At 38.6% G+C, this 20,160-nt stretch overlaps 2 protein-coding genes across 2 annotated transcripts; one reads left to right on the top strand and one right to left on the bottom strand.

Annotated features, from left to right (window-relative positions):
- The first annotated feature begins 1,853 nt into the window (after positions 1 to 1,853).
- zgc:194887 (uncharacterized protein LOC571819 homolog) lies at positions 1,854 to 9,315 on the top strand. Its single transcript, XM_060828955.1, has 3 exons — positions 1,854 to 1,991; positions 7,272 to 7,458; positions 8,621 to 9,315. Exons 1-3 carry the CDS (start codon positions 1,854 to 1,856, stop codon positions 9,313 to 9,315), a joined length of 1,020 nt encoding a protein of 339 aa, XP_060684938.1.
- Positions 9,316 to 16,358: 7,043 nt separating this feature from the next.
- Positions 16,359 to 17,945, bottom strand: chrm5b (cholinergic receptor, muscarinic 5b). Its single transcript, XM_060828956.1, has one exon. It carries the CDS (start codon positions 17,943 to 17,945, stop codon positions 16,359 to 16,361), a length of 1,587 nt encoding a protein of 528 aa, XP_060684939.1.
- Positions 17,946 to 20,160: the final 2,215 nt, after the last annotated feature.

The following is a 20,160-nucleotide window of genomic DNA, read 5'->3' on the forward strand; positions in this document are numbered from 1 at the left end:
ATGTTGATTTCAGTTCTTTCATCTGTAAATCGCAAAATTTTGTTTAAAAGTTACATTCTGCAGTGAACGTTAACAATTGGTGTCATGTCAGCGCAGATAATGTACTTGAGGTGTGAGACAGTCTCTCACAGGACAGCTCACATCTCAGGTGTATTATCTGGGCCGACATGACACCAGTTTTTAATGTTCACTTGAGAATGTAACCTTTTGAAAAAGGTTTTGTGGTGTACATATGGAAGAACTGGAACCAACATGATTATTCTAAAAGATGAGGCTTTAACAAACAATCCAGGTCTTTTCCAAATATATAATTTCAGTTACACAACACTGTAAATCTTTGCTATAAATGGTCTAACGATCTTATGCTCCACAACCACCTGATGAAGGAGCAGCGGTCCAAAAACTAGTGCTTCCAAATAAACCTGGTGCTGTGTGATTTTTAACTTTGTACATCCCAGTCCAACACTAGCATTTCCAAATCATGAATAGTTATTGCAGTCATTGTTAAACATTCATAAATTGAAAAGAAGAGAATTTGGTACATGTCTACTATTACTGCCTCCATTCCACTTCTTGATGCATTTGATGCCTTCATGAATGAATGTTCCCCATTTTAGTTAGTTACAAGCCAAGGTCACCCACCTGGCAGTGGAAATGTTTGATTTCTTCAGGCATGTTTTATGGATAACCCTTAAGTGTTTCCACTGCCCCCCCCCCCCCCCCCCGAGTCTCCATTTTTAACCACGTTCCAAGTGTGTTAGTTGCTTCAGGAGTTGGGATAGGAGTTCAAACAACTTAATCTGCTCATTGCAGCTTTAATTGAGTAATTTGTGCCTTGATGCTGGGCACATTGGTCTAATAGAACATGCTGCAGTTGGATTGTTTTTCTTGTTCCTAGATTTGGAAAATCTCATGAAGACACCAGTGCTTGTACTTCTCCAGTGCTTTGAAATGTTTGCCTTTACTGTATTAAACACAACAGTAAATCGCTCCCAGATTTCTGCATGTTGCCTCTTATGCCTGTAGGTGGCACTATTGTGGATAATTCAAATAATTATTGTGTAATGATTTAGATTTTCTGATTAAAATGACAGCACGTCTAACAACGTTTATTAAAGTAAAAATCTGTATTATTGAGGCTGTGTAAGGCTCTGGTCAGACTGCAGAGGGGGCAATTGTTCTGAGCAATTTTGGGCCCCATATCTGAAAAAGGATCTGTGGCATTGAAGGGAGTTCAGAGGAGGTTTACAAGATTACTTGCAGAGGCGAAGGGCTTGTCTATGAGGAGCAGTTGAAGATGCTGGGTGTGTACTCAATAAGAGTTTAAAAGGACGAAAGGGGATTCTGCAGAATATTGAGAAGCCTGGATAGAGTAGACATGGAGAGGATGTTTGCACTAGTGATAGAAAGTAGGATCTGAGGGCATAGCCTCAGACTGGTGACCCTTTAGAACTATAATGAAGAGGAAATTCTTAGCCAGAAGGTGGTGAATCTGTGGAACTCATTGATACAGATGGCTGTGGAGGCCAAGCAATTTGAGTATTTAAGACAGAAGTAGATTTGTTCTTGACAGCAAAGGGATCAAAAGTTAAGGAGAGAAAGGGATTGAGAAACAAATTAGCCATGATGAAATGGTGATTGAGATTCAATGGTCCAAAAGGGCTAAATCTGTTCCTATATCTAGTCTTACAGTTTACCTATTTACTTTTTGCCCGTTCTTTGTCAAAGATGTTTCAATATTGTTAAAATTTTGATTTGTGGGGCGCATATCTGAAGGTTGAGACATTGCCTACCTCCACTTGTGGGAATGTCTGTCAGATCAAGTGCCAATCAGGTACTTAAGCAATAGCTTCATGATCCTCTTGGCCAATCAAGTCTTGCAATATGCCAGCCACCTGAAGCTACTGACCAATCAGAAGCCAGCAACCATCATTACAAGGGCCAAGGCTGCAGACTATGTGGCAGTGCAGAAGACTGGGAACAGCAGGAGAGTATGAGATTTGGAGGTGGATGTATTACAGGATGGGGTTGTTGGTAGGATAGCTAGAAGCAAAGAAGGTGTAGCCCATCCCAAACTGTTGCTCCAATTTGGGGTCATGGAGGACAATCAAGAGCATTCACAATGCAATGGCAGGCCACTCCTGCAGAGCCGTCATTTCTCTTGCCTATATCGAACAAGGTTGGTTAGGCTGATAGCAGGTTCAAACACTTAAGAAACCACTTAAGTATCTGTCTTGTGATGGGTGTGGACTACTAAGTATGGAAATCTCACCTTGAACCTAACTAAAAGTAACAGGAAGGAAGGGGCAAGCATCTCCTGATGCCTACCCTCTACCTGCGCCCCACCCCACCCCAATTATTTGCCTTTCAACATTTTCCCTGCCAGTTCGAGAGGCGGGAGATTCCACCTTTTATTTCATATTTTATGCCTGATTTGACATTTAATGAAAAGGTTTTTGGCTACCATTCCCTGTTTCAGACACTGTGCTGCTCATTAACATATCTTTAGCCTGATTTAGCTGGTCTGATTGGTTATTGGAGTTTCCCCAGTCATACAGAAATGGAGGGCTGGACCTTTATAGTAGCTGGCTGGCAGCCAGGAACACATGGAAAGGCTAGGATAGAGTGGAACTTGTTTGTTCATCGCATACTGCAAAATCTAGCCTGAAGTTTCAATCCAAAGCATTATCTCTAATTTTGTATCTGATAATAACTTATTGTCAAAGGTGAACTCTAATATAAATATAAACCTACCACAAACGTATCACTTATTACACAGTGACCTTGTTGAGGGAAACACTCCTAGTAAGGATTATTGAATGTCTGATCTAAATGTTTTCAGCCTGTGTTGAACACATAGTCCTAGGAGCAGTTTTAACCCTAGTTCTATCCTTCATACTACGTGCTCATAAGTCCCACATGCCCTCCTAGAAATTACACCATAAAATATAGGTGCAAAAATCAGGCCATTCAACCCATCGAGTCTGCCCTGCTACTCAATCATGGCTGATAAGTTTCTCAGCCCCATTCTCCCGCTTTCTCCCCATAACCGTTGATCTCCTTGACAATCAAGAACCTATCTATCATTGTATTAAATATACTCAATGACTTGCCCTCCACAGCCTTCTGTGGCGGTGAATTCCATAGATTTACCAGTCTCTGGCTGAAGAAGTTTCTCCTTATCTCCATTCTGAAAGATCTTCCTTTTACTCCAATGCTACGCCCTCAGGTCCTAGTCTCTCCTACCAATGGAACCATCTTCCCAACATCTACTCTATCCAGGCCATTCAGTATTCTGTAAGTTTCATTTAGATCCCCTCCTTCTAAACTCTTTTAAGTATAGACCCAGTGTCCTCAAAAATTCCTCATCTGTTAACAACTAAACTGAAATGAAAAGTTTGAGTGCCACCCATAAAACGTTTTCCTCTGAAGTTGTCAAATTATCTCATCCATTAAATATCAGCTTTCAGTAAATTAACCACCGCTCCCTCTCCGCCTATTGAACACTAAAGTTTGACCAAGTCTTGGGTGCCAGGGAATGGGAAGTCTCCCCCATGCCTTCAAATAGCTCCACTCTCACACATCAGCAAGTCCAACATAAAGGTTAAGAATTCTCAATGTGCAAGTCAGAGTAAGTACTGGAGACTTCAGCTTATGTCTAGGTGCAGGAGCCTCATTAGACAATAGCATCTCAGCACATGATCATGGACATCTGGCCAGCCTCTCTCCCAAGAATGCATGTGGATTGGTGTCCAATATGTGTCAGCCTCTAAGAGCTCTAATGGTGCATCTGTGATCCATTTACATTACATTTATGCATTTTATTGCTGCACCTTGGGCTGCACTTGTCATGAAGCAGCAAGGTCACTGTGTACTCAGGGATGTGCACGCAGCCCCATGGCCTGGACCAGGGACTACATTTCTAGGCTGTTTACTTGCTCTCTTAGTACTCACTCGCTTTGGGCCTACCTAGATGTTCACAGCATCTCAGTGTTGCCCTGCCTTTTTGGGCCTTGCCCCTCACCGGATATACCTAGCTCAATGTACTGTTATATAGCCATTTAGCACAGCCACATGCTTGTCATGTCATCAACAGTCCTCAGTCAAGTGAAGGGCGATAGCCTTCTATCAGGGCATACCAGCACATTGAGAACATCCTCTGAAACCAGTCCATGAGCTTGTGTGTGATCAGTCAGCTGCCTGGGGAGGTCAGAGTCAGGATCCTCTCCCTAGAAGTGGTGAGAAGCTGAATGTCATACTGTGGAATGTTTTCATCCTAAATGAGAATAAAGCAGGAACTAAAAGAGATGAAAGTGGGTGTCCAAAGTTGAGGGTTAGGCAATGCAGAGGGTATGCAGGGTTAGTGCAGGGGTTCAGGTGGGTGACAGCAAGTAGGGAAGATATTGTGGGGCAATGGCAAGAATGGTATAACATGAGCCTTGGTGGGATGTGGGTGTATTAGCAGAGAATGAGTGCAAGATATCAGAAAGAAGATTGTGGCACTTATACCTTCTGAGTGGGGAAGGTGATTTACCTTTTTACTTTGTTGACACTGCATAGAGCCGGGTGATAACTTCATACCAGACCTCATATGTGACCTTCATTGCTGGTTCCAGGGGAAGACGATAACCTACCTCTACACCATCCTGTCCGTCAGGATATCCCAGCAGGGGTCTGTTGTCCCAGGGACAAAGATTGGAAATTGAAGCTACAAACAGTAAAAGGTGACTCCATAGGTGTGGGATAGATAATTAGTGAGACATGATGAGAAAACTCAATGAAACTGACAAAAATAATGCTTCAGCCCAAAGATACTGATGTCCAAGGATTCTCGCTTGCAATAAGTGTAAACGCAAATCTTGCTGCATCCATCAAAGATTATGAACCAATAAAACATAACCATAAATCAACCCCATGCTGGGGAAATTTCCAGGTGGAAGTGAACAGGAAATACCTACCACACACCCAGCCCTGCCTTACTGAGAAAATCCAGCTTCATAGAAAAGAAGACCTACTCACCATCACCACTGCCTTCTACCTTACTGTGATAACCAAGCTTCACTGCTCATGTTCCATATTCCCATCTTCCACCTCCACCTCATTTTTCTTACATCTCCTGTGCACTTTCTCCAAACACATTTCTCCTCTTGTCCTGCCTCCTTGCTCACACATTTTCAATTATCCTCCTGCCTTGTAAACTGGATCTGAATACTGCACTTGGTTTTGTCTCAGGATTTGCAACATTGTGGAAGATTGATTAGTAACTGTTAGTACTAAATATGTCAGGAATAGCTAATGACAAATTTTTGAAAATTTTAAAAGATTTCAATTTAACTAGAATGTCATCTACTTGAGATTACAGACCCTGAATATTATTGAAAAGGGAGATATTTTTCTGAAGCACTTCAGCAGAACAAACACAAGAGTGCCAAATTTTAAACAACCTCAGAAAATTATATCACAGGAGATGGGGATGTTGATTGGTTGATAAGTTGACTGTGAAGATGTTACCAAAGAGGAAGTAATGGGAACTACAGTAACTTTTCTCTTTCTACTCTTACCACTAAGCGGACGGTTGTAAGTTCAAAGCCCCACTTCTAGTATTTCAGCACAAATTTCGGCCCACACTCCAGTGTCGTACAAAGAGCGCATTGCTCTCGTGGAGGTTCTGTCTCTTGCATGGAGCATTAAACTGACGTTTCATATGGCCTCTTGGATGGATTCCATTACACTGTACAAAACTTGTCATGCTACAGCAAGGTCACTATGTACTCAGGGATGTGCACACAGCCCCATGGTCTGGACCAGGGACTACATTTCTGGGCTGTTCACTTGCTCCCTTAGTACTCACTCACTTTGGGCCTACCTAGATGTACAATGTTCTCTATGGTAAGTTGGTCAACGTTTAGTTTTATCAAGCGGAAATGTTGCAGGATCACCTGAGAATTCCAGGGCGAGGCCTATCTTGAATCAGGAACAATTCAGTGTTAGGTTCCGGGTATTGAGTTGAAATTCTCACTCGTTAGCGGAGAGTTCCCTATTAAAGGAATTATCGCTTATTAATGACCTTATTAACTGTAGATCTTCTTATTAATATGCAGATTTTTATTGTAACTGGACACCAATGTCATCAAATAACGTATTACTCATTCAGTGCTGTTTACTGAGCCACCTAGGGAATCATATGTCACATTTTCCTATATAGTGATGAATATATTTCAAAGGTGCTTCATAGCTGTTAAGTGCTTTGAAATTTCTGAGGTTGTGAAATGTATTATATAAACGCTAGTTTTTTTCTTAAATGTAGTTCAAAGTGTATAGATAAGAGCAATTGTTGAAATCCTGCAAACTGGCAATGTTGGAATTCAGTAACTGATAGCAACTTGGAATTGAGAACTTGTTGCACATTGGACTGGAGGATCAGCACCTGCCAAAGTTCAGAGAGATCGCACGTAAACAGCAACGACAGCTGTGCTGCTTGAGAAATCTTTTTTCTGCTAACCTGAGATTTGTCTGCATTGTATCAACTTCATTTCCTTAATTTTGAAAGGTAAGACAGAAGCTGCCGTACATTTATGCAGGTTCTCATTGGAATGATTACTTCTTTTAGGACTGAGACAAGAAAGCTGACATATAAAAGTGATTCTTAAAGTAATCAGTATCTCTCAAAATGCTCTGGATTATTTAAGCATAGAATATAATTCCAAAAAGGGGTATGATTTATAAATTATTTGTATCTGAGATTGTTACATATATTCTGGTCTGGATTCTTCAGTTTAACTGCAATTAATCGTTTGTTTCACAGTGTACTAGTTGAAAGCTCAGAATAAAAACTGAATAATTATGTATAATCATTTATAGCCATTTCTTATTTTTGCCGAATAGATTGTTTCATTCACATTGTTGATTTCTCAATAACCTGTACCAGAAAGTGCTCATTGCAAGTGAATGGCTTTTGCAATGTATCAGGGGGCAATGTCAATTAGACTTTCTCCTCCCAAGATTAGTATTCCATGAAGCTCTACGTAAGAACAGGAGCCTGAATTGTAGAAACTCATCAGAACTCTAGTAGTCAAATTGGACTGACAGGTAGTTTCTAGACTCCATTTGTAACCATCTGGTGGTGAGGCCAAAGCTGTTGGCAGGAGGCTGTCTGAAAGCTCAAACTCCAAGTGAAAAAAAAATTGTAAAAAGAAACAGCATGAATGGGGAAAATCTTTAATCCAACAACAAGTAAATGTTTGACACAAACTTAATCATTTTTTGTTCAGATACAGTTTCCAGACCAATTGAAAGAAATTGTAGCCATGAGTCTGTGGGGCTTTTTCACCTGCATTCTACTTATGTTGCTGAAGTGCACCATTTTGACAAGTGCTGAACTATCTATAGAACTGAAAAATGCCCAGCTCCTGTCTTCAAAGGATTATGCTGATATCATCAATATGGAACAGGAAGATGGTAAGTTTGAATTAACTTTCAGTTCAAGGTATTGTGACTATCATTGTGTATCAATAATGAAAGTGAAAGGAGTGGCTGTACTGACCATTATATCCCCTTGCTCATTCTTACCACCAAAAAGTACGCTGTCATGACATTATACAGTGTGATTGCAGATCAGGCTTTTATTGGCATGTTATTTTATCATTGAAAAAGTCTGTAAGAATTAGCCAATAGAAAAATAAAGTACTTAAAATAAACTAATCATTTGTATGAGCTCATTTTACAGAAAGGATTAGATTAGATTACTTACAGTGTGGAAACAGGCCCTTCGGCCCAACAAGTCCACACCAACCCGCCGAAGCGCAACCCACCCAGACCCCCATATTTACCCCTTACCTAACACTATGGGCAATTTAGCATGGCCAATTCACCTGACCCGCACATCTTTGGACTGTGGGAGGAAAGCGGAGCACCCGGAGGAAACCCACACAGACACGGGGAGAACGTGCAAACTCCACACAGTCTGTCGCCTGAGTCGGGAAATTATTGAGGTTTCAGAAGAGCTTTACCAGGAGCTTGCTGGGAATGGAGGGTTTGAGTTATGAGGTGAGGCTGGATAGGCTGGGACATTTTCTCATTGGAATATAGGAGAAATAACCTTATAGAGGGTTTATAAAATAATGAGGGATATAGATAAGGTGAATGGCAGATGCTTTTTCCCTCACATGGGAGATTTCAAGACGAGGGAACATAGTTTTAAGGTGAGAGGAAAAAGATTTTAAAAAACAGGGCCAATTCTTTGCACAGAGAGTGGTTTGCATATCGAATGAACTTCCTGGGGAAGTGGTGCATGTGGATACAGTTCCAACATCTAAAAGACATTTAGGTATGTATGTGAATAAGAAATGTTTGGAGGGGTATGGGCCAAGTGCAAGCAGATGGGACTATTTAGTTTGGGATATATTATTGGTTGGACCGAAGGATCAGTTTCCATGCTGTATGACTCCATGTTGCAAAATAAACTCATTAAAATGAGCTTTAATAGAATTGGAGAATGATACAGCAGAGAATTCTTTATTTACAAGGAGCTTTTGTAAAGTAAATACAAGAGATGCCAAAACAATGTGAAACTCTAAAACTGAGCTGTGATGCTGTTTTAACTGATGTCTCTGTTATGTAGGTTTTCCCAATGATTGTTATGAAATTTTTCAGCAGTCAGAAGGTAAGGCTAAAGACGGCCTTTATGTCATTCAGCTAATGAAGGATCTTATAGTTGTGTATTGTGATATGCACAGTGCAGAAGGCGGCTGGACCGTGATCCAGCACATCACTGCTAATACTTCCTTGGATTTTGACAGAACATGGGAGGACTACAAGCAAGGATTTGGATTGGTTAATGGCGATCATTGGCTGGGCAATGAATTCATGCACAGACTTACAAGCAAGCCAAGAGCATACAAGTTAGGAATAAAGTTAATTGATATTAATGGCGAAATGAAATGGGGAGAATATGATCCATTCCTTATTGAACATGAAAAAGCCAAGTACAAAATTAGGCTTGGTCTTTATCAAGGAACAGCGGCTGATGCTTTGACACAAGATACAGAAGCATATATCCATGATAACCAAAAATTCACCACAAAAGATAGTGATAATGACAACTACTTTCAGAACTGTGCTAAAGTTGAGCTGAATGGGATTTCAGGTGGAGGATGGTGGTACAATGCCTGTGCTGGAGCCAACCTGAACAGAAGAAATATTCTGTACTGGCAGAATGATTGCAATAAAGAAAATCTGTGCAAATATGCGTGGATGATGGTAAAACCTAATAAGAAGCGAGATAAATGTAGCGATAGCTCACATGATGAACTGTAATTTTGGTGTATTACGCAAAACTGCAAATCAATCCAATTCATACTTTAATTTGACATTTTCCTGAAGTAAATGTTGTATTTAGGAATATTAAAGTACCATTTGCTGCAAGGGTAATAACAACTACATATCCAGCGTAGTTTGAATAAATACCTTATTTGTTACACCTCTTGGTACAGCATGTATGAACTAATTTTTATGGAAAGAAAAATGACAATTCCTTTTCAAGACATGATTCAGATTGACTGGTTCAATGGGTCTGAATGTAATTATTTTACTTTTGCGAATTTGATTCAAATCTAGCTTTGATGAAGGGACAGAATTCTTTGTAAGATGCGTGTAAAGAGCTAAAACTAAATTACATTTGCAGTGTTGCTGAAAAAGCTATTGAAAGCTAAAATGTCAAGAGGAATGAGTTCATGTTTGGGGGTAAGGCATATTGTTGAGCAGAGTAAACTACATCAACAAGTTAACAGTGCATGTGTGATGTTGAAAAAGAGAATGTGAATACTTTTTAACAAGTGCAAAACTTGCAAACATAAGAAAAAAATATATTTCAGAATCCAAATGAAAATACTGATGGTGAAATTCAGTGTTCAAGACAGATATATAAAAAAAACAAGCTAAAGTCACCAAACCAGAGTTTCTTCAAAATGCAATTCAAGCTCTTACAACCAACTTTGCTCTATTTTCAGAACTGGATTCTCCTCAGTTGTGAAATCTGTAGCTCTTACTTTAATCAATAGTTTTGAAGAACAAACTTTTTTTCTCACTGGTGAAGAGTTCAGTTCAAATTAAAAATCTGTTGGTTTAAGTTTCTTCAAGGAAAATGACAGTGGCTATGATAAATTTATGCTTCTTGAATTGACCAAGCACAAAATTCTGTTTCAGTTTCTAAATCTGCCCTCAAATGGTAATACTGTTAAGATCTCTATCCTGCAGTGAATCAATAGCTTCAGTCCATCAATAACATTTCTGAAGTATACCCATTCTACTGTATTACATTTAAGAGTGGTGTTGTGAGGTTCTTGTTTGATTCATTAAGTACAGTGAGGTGAGCTATTGATACATGACACCTCCATTACACAGACAATTTGCAAAGATCTTCTGATCTTCCATTTTGCTAATGTTGAAGCCATTTGCACAGCTGGCTTTCCTGTTCCCTTTTCCCTCAGCACATGCCCACCAAGTCAAATATGGCTACCCTGCTATTGCCCTGAACCCCCTTTGCAGTATCATTTCTCTTTTACTTCCATCCATGCCTTTTCTAATATAATTTCATCCACCCCACCTTGACGTCTTTCTCAGTAAACTATCAATCATTCAATTTCCCTTGAAAACAACAAATGCTGGAGATCACAGTGGGTCAGACAGCATCCATAGAGAGAGAGAGCAAGCTAACGTCTTGTGTCTAGTAATTTGCTCCTATATTCAACTTCTTTTCTTAGACACTATATTAGCTGAAATTGTAATTGGTTCCTTCTCCTTAGGAACTGAACCCCTCTCTTTCAATTATTCTTCAAAAGAAAATAACAGAAGTGGCATCCCTCCTTCTGAACCAGAGATTTAAGCCCCACTTTAGATATTGATGGCCACCAAAGGTTTATCATAATGGGCCCAAACCAATTGATTATGACCATTTATATCCTTGTGATATGCATATGGCAGGTAGCAAGAGTGGAAGAATTTTCTGATCAGCCAGTGCAAAACAGCTCCCCACATTAAAAGACTCCACTCTTACTGTGAGCAAGAACCATCCTCATTCCAAGTGACTACCACACAGGGATACAAAGACAAAGTAGGAGCAAATTACTGCAGATGCTGGAATCTGTACTGAAAACAAAAAGTGCTGGAAATCACAGCGTGCAAGGCAGCATCCAAGGAGAGAGAGCAAGTTAACATTTTGAGTCTAGCTGTCTTTTCATCAGAACTAACGTGCAGCGTGGAGGATAAACATGCAGGAGGTTGGAAGAACACAGAAGTGGAAGTTCCAGGTATATCCCTTCCTCAGAACCCTGTAGTTTGGAGGAGACAGCATTTTACACAATAGTGGGGAGGGGGTTTAGAGTGCTGGGAGAGAGAGGATGTGGATAGTTCAGATTAAGTGATTGAAATGTGAGAATGGTAGAACAATGGTGTGTCTAACTACCAGATTGGAAAGAACAGATAGTCGCATCGGGGTGAAGGGAGGGGAGAGAAGACATAGTGACAGAAAATGTAACAAGTGAAGCTAAAAGAAAGGGAAAGAATGGGTTCACAAGTGTCAAATTTCAATTCTAAGTCTTAACAAGGTATTACTTCTCCTCAAAATTCCAAGTGGGAGGGTATGATTGATGTGTGTAAGAATGTTTCTGTGGGCAGTTTCAATATTGTAAGGCAGGAAATTTCAATTGTGGAGTGGGCATAATACAGATAGTGACTGGTGTCACTATGTTTGGCTGAATATCTCAAACAGTTCTGCTAAAATTATAGGGGAACTATGAACTCTACATATTATTGTTGCCATCTAACCTACATGTGCAATAGAAGTACAGCAATTAGTCTTATTATATTTGCAAGCTAGACCAAAAGAGAAAATAACAGTAAGATTTTGCCTCTATTTGTGAATAACATTCCAGCTGGAAGTGGAATCTGCTGAAAATTGTGGTGCTGTACTGTGATGGTCTAGCAGTTGGATATCCCACGAGGAGTCATTCAGGAGTTCATGTACAATGAGTGCCTAATTGGATGCAAAATCAATAATTCTTAAATTATATCCTGATTAAAGTTATTATCAACAAGAGAAAAGTAAAGCAATTAAATTGTTCTGCTACCTTTTCTAATTACGTGAACAAATGCATTCATTTCAAAAACACATTTATTTGGGTGGGTTATGCATGTATCACTATGAACCAGGCAGATTGTTAAACTCTGGTTTGTTGGCATCTCTATGAAGCATTTATGGCAAAATAATTGTTTTAATCAACACAATAATGTGCAAGCATTTACAAGCCCACTGAATATTTGTAATACCAATATTTTATTAATAAAACTTTTTCATTCAATTTGTCAACTTAGTCCAACATTAATAGATAGAAATTGTGAATAAATTACTTAGGTATCCAACAACAAACTTCATATGAGGGCTAAACAATCATTACAACAGTTAGCATTTAAGCAGACCACTCTCACCATATATAGTTGCAGAGTCTTCAAATGAAGCAGGTAAGTGAAAAAATGTCCTGAAATTTGGAAGAGTACAGACTTAATACAGATACAATTTCCACTGACCAAATAATTCACAAGTATCCCAGGTTTGACTACATTTTTTAGTTATGTGCATGTGCCTATTCCTTTTGATTATCAAAATTATCTGATGTGCATTAGAGAAGACTGCCATTCTGCAGAAACAAAATCACTCCAGTTTAATATTTGTACAACTCAAGTAAAGTAATAACCTATGCATGTCATGAAATGAGAATGACTATTAAAACCTTTATTCTGTGATAAATCATTGCTAAAATACCTTTAGGTTGACATCTCTAAATGAATATCTCACTTGAACAGAATTCAGTTAAAGTTTTCAGCACTGCAATCATTACAGCATCTTCTGTGACTCAATAAAGTCCAAAAAGGCAACAAGAGAAAGTGCTTTGTATCAAACAACAACATTGATATCAAGGGGAAAAAACAGAACATCTGGGAAAGGGCCAGCTTGATTGGGGGTAAGATAACATACTTTCAATCAGCAATTTTACAAAGTTATAAAAAGGATGGTCAAGTGCTGTCTAAGTGTATTATGAATATGTTCTCACTTTAATAACCGTCATTTTTTTTTGATGAAACTGAAGAATTATCATTCTGCATTTATGGCACCATCACATCAACGAGGTCCTTATGTTGGTCAGATGTAAAGTAAAGCTTGTTCTATGTAGCTCAACAATGCTGTTTCAGGAGACCTTCCAGAGGGTATCAATAGGATCTTGTATAGTCTCCACACCAGCCATCCTTATGATTTTTTTTCCCAAAAGGCAGTGTTGATTACTAAGTTATACTAAATTAACAAGAATTTTGTCTGTGAACCCAATGCTGAATTGAAACTGGACTGGAGTTACTCAGTCTAAGTGTCACACAATATCCAACACATAGAGGACAATGTTGCCAAAAGAGAAAATGCTGGAAAATCTCAGCAGGTCTGGCAGCATCTGTGAGGACAGAAAAGAGCTGACATGTTGTCCTTTCTCAGAACTGAATTTGCAGATGGATCTCAGAATGAACAGACAACTGTGATATTTTGGATAGTTTGGTTAAGGAATTGAAAAGTAGTTACTTCTGAATATAATTCTTTAAAGGTAAAAACATGGGTTTTATTTATAGAAAAATACAATAAATGCGACTAAAACTTTGTATATTGCTTTCCAATTGATTGTAATGAATATTTAATTCATTGCTTGAAAATATGAGACACTGGCTGAATAATCCTGGATGTGATAAGCCATTTAAGATTAACATTAAGGCTCACAGTACATCTTACATATGTTCATTAGAAGCTACGCATATTTATATACAGGAATCTGTCCCCTGCAGACAAAAAGAAATGTCTATACATTGTGCATTTTTAAAAATATAAACAATAGCAACAATAATAACAACAATGCCTCAACCAATGGACTCACAAAACAATCATCAGTATTTTCTTGTGCTGTACAAATTGTTGTTCCCATTGAAATGTGGCATTCTTGTGTTTGTCCTGATGAAACAAGATAAAAAGCTTCAACTGTAAATATTTTTCAGCTAGACTCAAATTCAGTAGGACAAGTTACTATGCTCAGGAATTGGCAAGCACCTTGCATTCATTGTGCTAAGAAATCCCTGAACTTGAATGTTTTCTTAGAGCAATCCAGAAGCTATCCCCATTGGTTGTGAATAGAGCCAAATCTAAGAAGTGACAGACAGAACACACTAGTAACGAATGTACATTTTGGGTATGAGTTAGCTTGTTTAAATCAAGCAAAGTACATTGAGATGGCAAGTGTAGCATATACAGGGTACATTGCTTTTGCATTAATATGCAAAGACAAAATTGACTGAATTAAATAAGTTTGATCAAAACTGCTAAGTAGCTTGTTCACTCGCTATTTTAACAATTAGTTTCTGGCCACATTTATCTTGAAGTTTCTTCATCTTCAAATCACTTGGAAGGGTACATGAGGAAATGTGTAAAGCATACAAGGATCTGGTTTCAACCACAAAAGTCTAATATTGTCACACCCTTGCATTATGTATCCTAATGTATTCGGCAATATGAGACTACAATGGCATGCAAGAGGCATCACATTTACTGTGGATGATAACTACCATTAAAGGTGTGAAAGTATCTACAGCAGACGCTCAACTTAAACCAACCTAATTCCAGCACTCTATCCAACCGAATCCTTATACTTAATCACTTAGGTTCAAGGAAAAAAAAAGTCACACCCCAAAAGGATACTATTTTTGGACTGCAAAACTTCTATTGCTGCACACCACTAACATTTTTGGAGAATTTTGCTCCTTTTTTTAATTTCTTCTGGTTACACATGTAGAGCACTCTGTAAATGTAGAACTCAGACAAGTAATGGTAGCCTTTTCTCATATAGTGATTCACTTTCTCTTTTCTCATCATCCTATTTCTTTCCTAGTGAGTGCTGTCTTTCACTTCACCATTTATCCCAAAAGACATTATTATAATTAGAAACTCCCTAAAAGCCCATGTTGCATTTCTTTGTGATTTGTGTTAATGACCATTCTAAAATAGAGAGCAGAAAGCCCTGGGGTTCAATTCCTGGAAGTGATGAGTTTGCTGATTTTGGTCAGAGTGACAATAAAGTTATTGCAATTGACTACAATGCCCCTTGTTTAAAAAGAAAGACTTGTATTTATATTGTAATTTTCATAACGACAGGATGTCCCAACACACTTGTAAAGAAGTAAATTTGAAGTGCAGTCACTGTTAAATATAGGAAATCTGAAAGCCAATTTGACCATAGCAGGCTCCCACAAATAGTAATGATCAGACAAGCTGCATTTTATATCAATCAAGGTAAACATTGTCCAAGACATTGGAAAAACTGCCTATTCTTTTTCATAACGTGCCCTCTTTTATATCATGGGAGTGGCCTTCTTGGAATGACTCTGCCAACAGTGCAGCACTGTCTTCAGTCCTGCACTGACATCTCAGCTAGATTATGTGCTCAAGGCTCTGGTGCAGGATTGAATTTCCAAAAGCATTTTGATTAAGAGGTAAGAATGCTACCACTGAGTTATGGCTGACAGGAAAGGAAAAGTCTCCTCGGGTTTCCATTCCTGATTGTTAATCTGATAACCCCTGCTGGAAAGACCAGTTGTCTGGGCATTTAGTAAAGGGAATATCAGGGCGGCCTTGGATGGATTGTGTTCCCCTCCTTTCCAAAAGCCTACTGACAGTTACAAATGCAGCTGAAAGTAGCGCATTGAGGTCACAGGTGGCTGTGAAAGAATGCTTGATGGGTGTTACAGCTTTTAAGAAAGGAGGAAAAATCAAAAGAGCGAAATAAACTAGCTAAAAGCAGGAAGAGCTGTCTAGTAAAGGTGAAGTATCAATTTCCTGAGTAGTATTGCACTATGATGCAGTACGTAGCAAATAATTTTAGCACTGAGTCTTGTGTTTCATTTAATAGTCTTTCACATAGTGAAGTGTTTGCCACTGTGACATGCAAAATATTTATGAACCTTGAGACCAAGCAAATTGTGCAAGTTATCCCTGCCACTTTGACACCCTTTGCTTGAAATAGTGTTACAACAGGAAAATCTGACTCATTTCTTGTGAGATCGGCTGTAGTTTTTATTGGTACGTACTTATGGTGGTCTGTTCCATTTCCATTCCCCACAAAACAATGTCTAGGCTGTTGTCCCAATTCTGCCACTGACCCACAAACATAAAACCCTGCCATTAATCACAAAGCCCTGTTGGTCACATGTGATGTATAAAATGAATTGCCTGATTCAAAATAAATGTTGATTTTACTCTGTCACGAACATGGTGTAGTTTACTTGTTGGCAGCTGAGTACTGACTATGGCAGCCTGATTTCTCTTCACTTCTTTTTCCCTTCCATTGAAATAATAACAACAGCTTAAATGTTTTACGAAATGTTTTGTTGCACAGAGCATAACACATTGGGTTGACTGTGCTGTTGACATAGCACAGCCAGTATCCAAGATGCCACAATGACAATGGGATACAATTTGAACAGAATGTTGAGACTAATACCATAATATTATAAGGTGTCCAGGTGATGATGAAAGCTAGTAAGATAGCACTAAGCGTCTGGGCAGCCTTTTTTTCCTTGACCAGAACCAACCGTTTTCTTTTGGTGATCTGGATGCCAAGATTTTGATCAAGATTTCTAATAGTTCGACCTTCTGAGTCAGCAGATGAACAGGGTGTTACCTTTTCTTCTGTACTTCCATTACTTGCATCTGAAGTTGATGAGAAACTTCCATTCTTAACAGCCAATTTACTACATTTGTAAGAAACATATTTTTTATCACTCATCTTTTTTAGAGGGGTCATCAAAGTGTTTTGATTTTCATAATCGTTTATGGTAGGATGCTTACCAAAGGACATCCTTGGGTCACCTTCACCACCACACACATTGGCCTGATTTTGCTCTTGAGATCCTGAAGTGACTGATGTTGTGGCAAGCTTTTCATCATTGCCTGGTGCTGGGCGATTAACAAAAGATCCCATTTTGTTACTGCTTAGCCGCTGCTCTGTGACATTTGGTGTAGGCATGGACTTCAGAGTCACTGTTGTGCTCCTGTTTGAAGAAGACCATGAAACTTCGCATCTTTCTTTGTTTGAAAGTTTGTTGCCTTCACAGCCAAAACAGGACTTCAAAAGAGTCTTTTTGGATGGCGCAACTTCATTTTCAGACCCCAGATTTGTTCCTTGAAGCTCTGCCAGGTCCTTAGTGCGCCTTTCTGTCTCTTTGTAGATACGGCAGTATAATATCGTCATCACCGACACAGGAATATAGAAAGCAGCTATTGCTGTGCTAAAAGTAATAATGGGCTCGGATAAAAATTGTATCTGGCACTCATTTGGGTGCACTGTCCTTTCTCCAACCAGGTACTGCCAGCATACAATGGCTGGGGCCCATAATACAAAAGATATTAACCAAGCGAGTCCAATCATTATGCCAGCCCTTTTAGGTGTACGCTTAGCCCGATATGTCAAAGGGCGTGTAATTGAGAAATACCTGTCAAAGCTAATGAGGAGCAAATTCATGACAGAAGCATTACTAGCTACATAATCTAATGCCAACCACAAATCACATGTCAGATTTCCCAGCGACCAGTAACCCATTAGAATATAAGAGGTGTAGAGGTTCATTGAAAACACTCCAATGATGAGATCAGCACAGGCCAGGCTTAACAAATAATAATTGTTCACAGTCTTAAGTTGGCTATTCACTTTGAATGAGACAATGACTAAAATGTTACCAATTATAGTTATAAAGCTTACAATTGCAGTAATGGTGGCGATTGATACTATTTTCAAAAGACTGTGTCCCTCCTCTTGATTGGAGATATTGTCATCTAGAGTCGCATTCTTTAAAAAACTTAATCCCATGATTTCAGGAACTGGAGTTAACATTTAGAGTAAACGATGACCATTCAAATTCAATCTGCTAAAAAACTTAGATGAGAAATCTCATACCCATGACATGAACTGGGGATTATAAGGGTGTGATTTCTTCTGTAGGTATCTTTTCTCTTTGCCTCTTTGGTTCTACTGAAAAATAAGAAAAAGATTACAAAAATTGTTTCCTTTCTTAACCTATAATTTAAGACTATTAGACCAAAATCATAGAAGCACAAGTAGGCCATTCAGCTCATTGAGTATATTTCATCATTCAGTGAGATCACAGCTGATCTGATAAAACACAACTCCACTTTCCTGCCTTTTCCCTATAATCCTTGATTCATTTATTGATAAAAAGTTTGTCTATCTTGAATATACTTAACAACTCAGACAATGGTCCTCTGTGCTAAAGAAGTCCACAATTACACAACCCTGTAAGAGAAGAAATTCTTTAAATGCACGACCCCTTAGTCTCAGCTTACACCCTCTCATCCTCGACTCTTGCCCAATGCAGAAGCAACCTTTTCACACCTCACCTGTTAAGTACTCTATCAGTATTTTTCTATAAGGCTATCTCTCATTCTTCCATACTCCAAAGAGTACAGGTCCAATCTGTTCAACCTTTCCTCATAAGGTAGTCCATCTGTACTTGCTACCAGCCCTGTAAATCTTCTCCAGGCTGCTTTCAATGCCAGTATATATTTCCTCCAATAAGGGACTCCCACAGTATTCCAGCTGTGGGCTGACTAATGCTTTGTACAGTTTTCACAAAATCTTCCAATTTTATACTTCATTCCCTTTGAAATAAAGGCCCATGTTCCATTTGCCTTCCCTATTATGTGGATGCAAGCTGTTTGTGATTCTTGGGTACAAACTCCAAAATCTCTCCTTTCTGTAGCTTTTCTCCATTTAAATAATATTCAGCTCCTCTATTCTTCCTGCCAACATGCATAATCACTCAATTCCCCATATTATATTCCAACTGCTAAAGTTTTGCCCACTCACTTAATCTATCCTCAACAGCTTCTTTACTTCATCCTCACCACTTGCCTCCCCACTTATTTTTCTTTAATCATCCAACATAAACATGGCATTCACTTTCCTTGTCCAAGTCATTAATATATATTGGACATAATTGTGGCCCCAGCACCAATTCCTGCGTCACTCCACAGGTTGACGTCCTGAAACTGTCTCCTTAATCCAACTTGCTGTCATCTATTAATTAGACAGTCATTTATCAATGCCAATATACAATCCCAGCGCCATCAGCTCTTTTCTTATTAAGTAGCCAAATATGTGTTATCTCATCAAACACTTCCCAAAAATTCAAATATATTATTTCTACTGCTTTGCCTTTATCTATCCTGCTTGTTAATTCCTCCAAGAATTCTAGTAAATTTGTCAGACAAAATTTCCCTTTCATGAAGCCATGCTGACTCATATTATGCATTTCTAAATGTTCTATTTCGCATCCTTTAGAAGACTTGAACATTTTCTCAAAAACTTATTTGTTTTCCAGTATCCAAATGTATCTTAAATAATCAAATGTTGTTCAATTATTTTGAATAATTTGACTGGTGGGTGAGCTTATAGACTTTACCTTTAAGTCAGGAACTCTAATGACCATGACAGGTGTCTTCACAATGTGACCAAACAGTAACAATCAAAGTGTCCTTCTTGCTCTGAGGAACTTCCAGAGAAAGAAAATAAGCTAAAGTAACTACGACACTTTAAAATACATTTTAGGTCCTTTTTCTTTTTCTAGTCGAGTATTTAACTAGTCCTTGAACTAGTAATTCAAACGTCTGGTATTTTTGTCAGTGTACAAAGGAATGCAAAATGTTTAATACAACATTAAAACTATTATGTAAAACCATTACTTGGAGTTAAACATGTTCCAGAATTATTTCCTTGCCACAGATAGCTCAAGAAAATAGCCCACATCAGAAACAGAAAATGGAATGTGCCCAGACATTGATCATACTATGACAAAACATTGTATAATAGAGTTTCTACTTTGGATACAATCTTGAATTGCTTAGTTGGAATCACCTCTGATTATGGTATGTGTGGGTGATAGAAGCCAATTGAACCTTCTGATACAATATTAGCCTTGTCTCAACTCTTATGTAATGGAAACTAATAGGTATCACCTCAGCACATACAAATACCTTGCTGAAGTTAAGAAAGCTGTCATTGTATC

This window comes from Hemiscyllium ocellatum, chromosome 8, assembly GCF_020745735.1.
Source record: "Hemiscyllium ocellatum isolate sHemOce1 chromosome 8, sHemOce1.pat.X.cur, whole genome shotgun sequence".
Classification (NCBI taxonomy): domain Eukaryota; kingdom Metazoa; phylum Chordata; class Chondrichthyes; order Orectolobiformes; family Hemiscylliidae; genus Hemiscyllium; species Hemiscyllium ocellatum.

Coding starts and splice junctions, on each gene's coding strand:
- zgc:194887 (XM_060828955.1), top strand. CDS start 1,854: ATGATCCTCTTGGCCAATCAAGTCTTGCAATATGCCAGCCACCTGAAG. Junction 1,992..7,271: donor AGACTGGGAACAGCAGGAGA/GTATGAGATTTG, acceptor TTTTTTGTTCAG/ATACAGTTTCCAGACCAATT. Junction 7,459..8,620: donor CAATATGGAACAGGAAGATG/GTAAGTTTGAAT, acceptor TCTGTTATGTAG/GTTTTCCCAATGATTGTTAT.
- chrm5b (XM_060828956.1), bottom strand. CDS start 17,945: ATGGGATTAAGTTTTTTAAAGAATGCGACTCTAGATGACAATATCTCC.